Source organism: Trachymyrmex septentrionalis, unplaced genomic scaffold (genome assembly GCF_001594115.1).
Source record: "Trachymyrmex septentrionalis isolate Tsep2-gDNA-1 unplaced genomic scaffold, Tsep1.0 scaffold32, whole genome shotgun sequence".
Lineage (NCBI taxonomy): Eukaryota > Metazoa > Arthropoda > Insecta > Hymenoptera > Formicidae > Trachymyrmex > Trachymyrmex septentrionalis.
Window position 1 is genome coordinate 650,524 of NW_017305485.1, and position 2,484 is coordinate 653,007.

Consider the following 2,484-nt stretch of genomic DNA (forward strand, 5'->3'; position numbering starts at 1 on the left):
ATATCTCCAATGCTTTTTTAAAATAAAAGCAATTCATAGGCATAGAAACAAATAGAAAATAATTCAAGAAAATTGAAAACCAAGACAGCAAGTTCGGAAATTAGAAAGTTAACGATTAAATCCGCTAAATAAATTCTCAATATATTGTATATACCTCTTTACATTCACAGTTAGAAACGGACCAATCAAATATATACAATATTTTAATAACGTTGATTTACCGAGCGTCCAGAAATTGCCCTTCCTCTCGCCGCCACCTTCTCGCGGCACCTTGACAAAGCATTCATTCAACGACAAGTTATGCCTGATCGAATTCTGCCATCCCTTCTTGTTCTTCTCAAAGTACGGAAACTTGGCGGTGATATACGTATAAATTTCGCTGAGGGTCGCCCTCTTGTGCTCGCTGTGCTGTATCGCCATGGCGATCAGGGCAACGTAGCTGAAGGGTGGTTTGCTGTTCGCAGCGGAGGAGCCACCGTTAGTGCTGTTGGTCGTGCCGGTCGCGACGTTGGCCACAGTATTATCGGTAGTGGCTGCGGTGGGCGTGGAGGGTGCGGATGGTGTGGAAGGATTGCTATTGGTCGTACTATGAAGGGCGCCCACGGGCGACGAGCCCTTGTCATCCAGGTGATGGTGCGTCGAGCCAGCAGTGGTGGTGGTGGTAGTGGTGTGCATGGGGACCACGGAGCTGGGGCTGTGCAAACTGTGATGGGGATGATGATGGTGGTGATGGTGGTGGCTCAGGGAGACATGATGCGACGTTAAACCTCGGCCCAGGTTACTAGGAATCGACGAGGAGTCGAGGTCCTTCGCGTTGCCGCCGATACATCCGCTCTGCAGGTCGGACACGAAACCGCTCACTGAAACGATTTTGAGAAATTCCACTTTCTCACATCTGCGATATAATATATATATCTGATTACGAAGCGAAATCCTTTCATTAGTTCAGCGCAAAAAGTTCACCACGTATCTTAGATAACGTTTAAAATAAAACTTCAATAAAATCGAAGCAAGATTTTATTGAAGTTTCATTTTAAACTTCAAACATGGAGAGGATTTTACTGAAGTAAAAATTTAGCTATAGCTGCAGATGAAAATCTAATCTAATTATATAAGAATCTCTAGCATGATGAATAATGTTTCAAAAAGTTTTAACATTATAGTAATCAGTTTTAGTGTCCCAATTATTTTGATGATTCAACAAAATTATTTTGTTAAGTTAACATTTTAAATACTTCAACAAAGCTATTGTTTCCGTGTACCATTGATTCAGTAGTCTCAATGCTGCAATTCAACAGATTCAATAGTTGAGTAAATGCTCGCTGTTATTGATATATTCTTCTAGATCTAAAATTCTGATTGAATCATCTAAAAGAATACAACAATATTAGCAAATATTGAGTCTGAACACGCTTATTGTTCCATCCAAAACAAAATCTTTGTCTTCAAAAAAAATAACTCTAAAATTCTCTAACCCAACTTTGTTTAATGTAAAATTTGATAAAAAAAAACTTGAATCAATGGATTCTTTTCGATAGTTGATATGCACAAGAAAACTTTATTCGATTTTAATGTAATTCTTTTTACGTAAACTTCCGGTATTTTGTATGGCTCTTATAATTTCTAATTTGATTTATACGTTGAGATGGAAATATAAATTTAAGTTGCGTTTTAAGTTGCGGCACCGAAAATTATCGGAAAACTGATGAACGATCACGAATTCCGAGACAACGATCGGCCACTCCAAGAACTTGGACAATGGATTGAATGTTCCATCATCGATCGACTGATCCGCCCGCACGTAAACGTATAACGCAATTCTCAGAAATCTCGTCCGGGCAAAACAATTGACCTATTTAAGAGGAACTTGTACCTCCGGGATACCCGAGGCCCGTGCAGGTTTTATGTTTAGTGCCAGGAGCCGATATACGAAGCGATAAAGTATGAGTAAGAGAGAACGAGCATGCTAGCGCACTTCGGCGATATTGAGATACGCATTCCTCAAATTAACCCTCGACAAGCGCAAGCTTTAAACGACTGATTATGAAATATTGAAAAAAAAAAAAAAAAACTTTTGGATATAAATTTATCATATAAATGCACAGCTTACACTTTTTTTTAAAAGCATATGATCCATAACATAAAGAATAATAATGTAAAATCAATAAAAATAACAGTAGGGACACATTTATTCTTGGCAATATAAATACTCATGTTTGTATCGGACGTTTGCAGAGAGTACAAAAAACATTCGGAAGAAATTTCGAGGCTACAGTACAACTCAAAGCAATATAATTTGTCCGTGTTATGCAAAAGTTTGCAACAATATTGAGTTTTCTTTCATAATAATCTGTTTTTCGCAATTAAAATCGTAAAACGAAAAACCCCAACGGTGGGAGATGAGAAAGGGGAGAGAGAGAGAGGGGGGGAGAGGGAAGAGAGAAGGAGAGAGAGAGGGGAGAGAGAAGGAGAGAGAGAGAGGAG

At 38.8% G+C, this 2,484-nt stretch overlaps 1 protein-coding gene across 4 annotated transcripts in view; it reads right to left on the minus strand.

Moving 5' to 3' along the window:
- Nucleotides 1-2,484, minus strand: part of LOC108750029 (forkhead box protein I2-like) — a 34,398-nt gene that overhangs the window by 4,502 nt on the left and 27,412 nt on the right. For all 4 annotated transcript variants that reach the window (XM_018489209.1, XM_018489208.1, XM_018489207.1 and 1 more), the window contains exon 3: nucleotides 222-860. In XM_018489209.1, coding sequence (XP_018344711.1) covers nucleotides 222-860 — 639 coding nt within the window. The remainder of the gene's footprint in view (nucleotides 1-221; nucleotides 861-2,484) is intronic.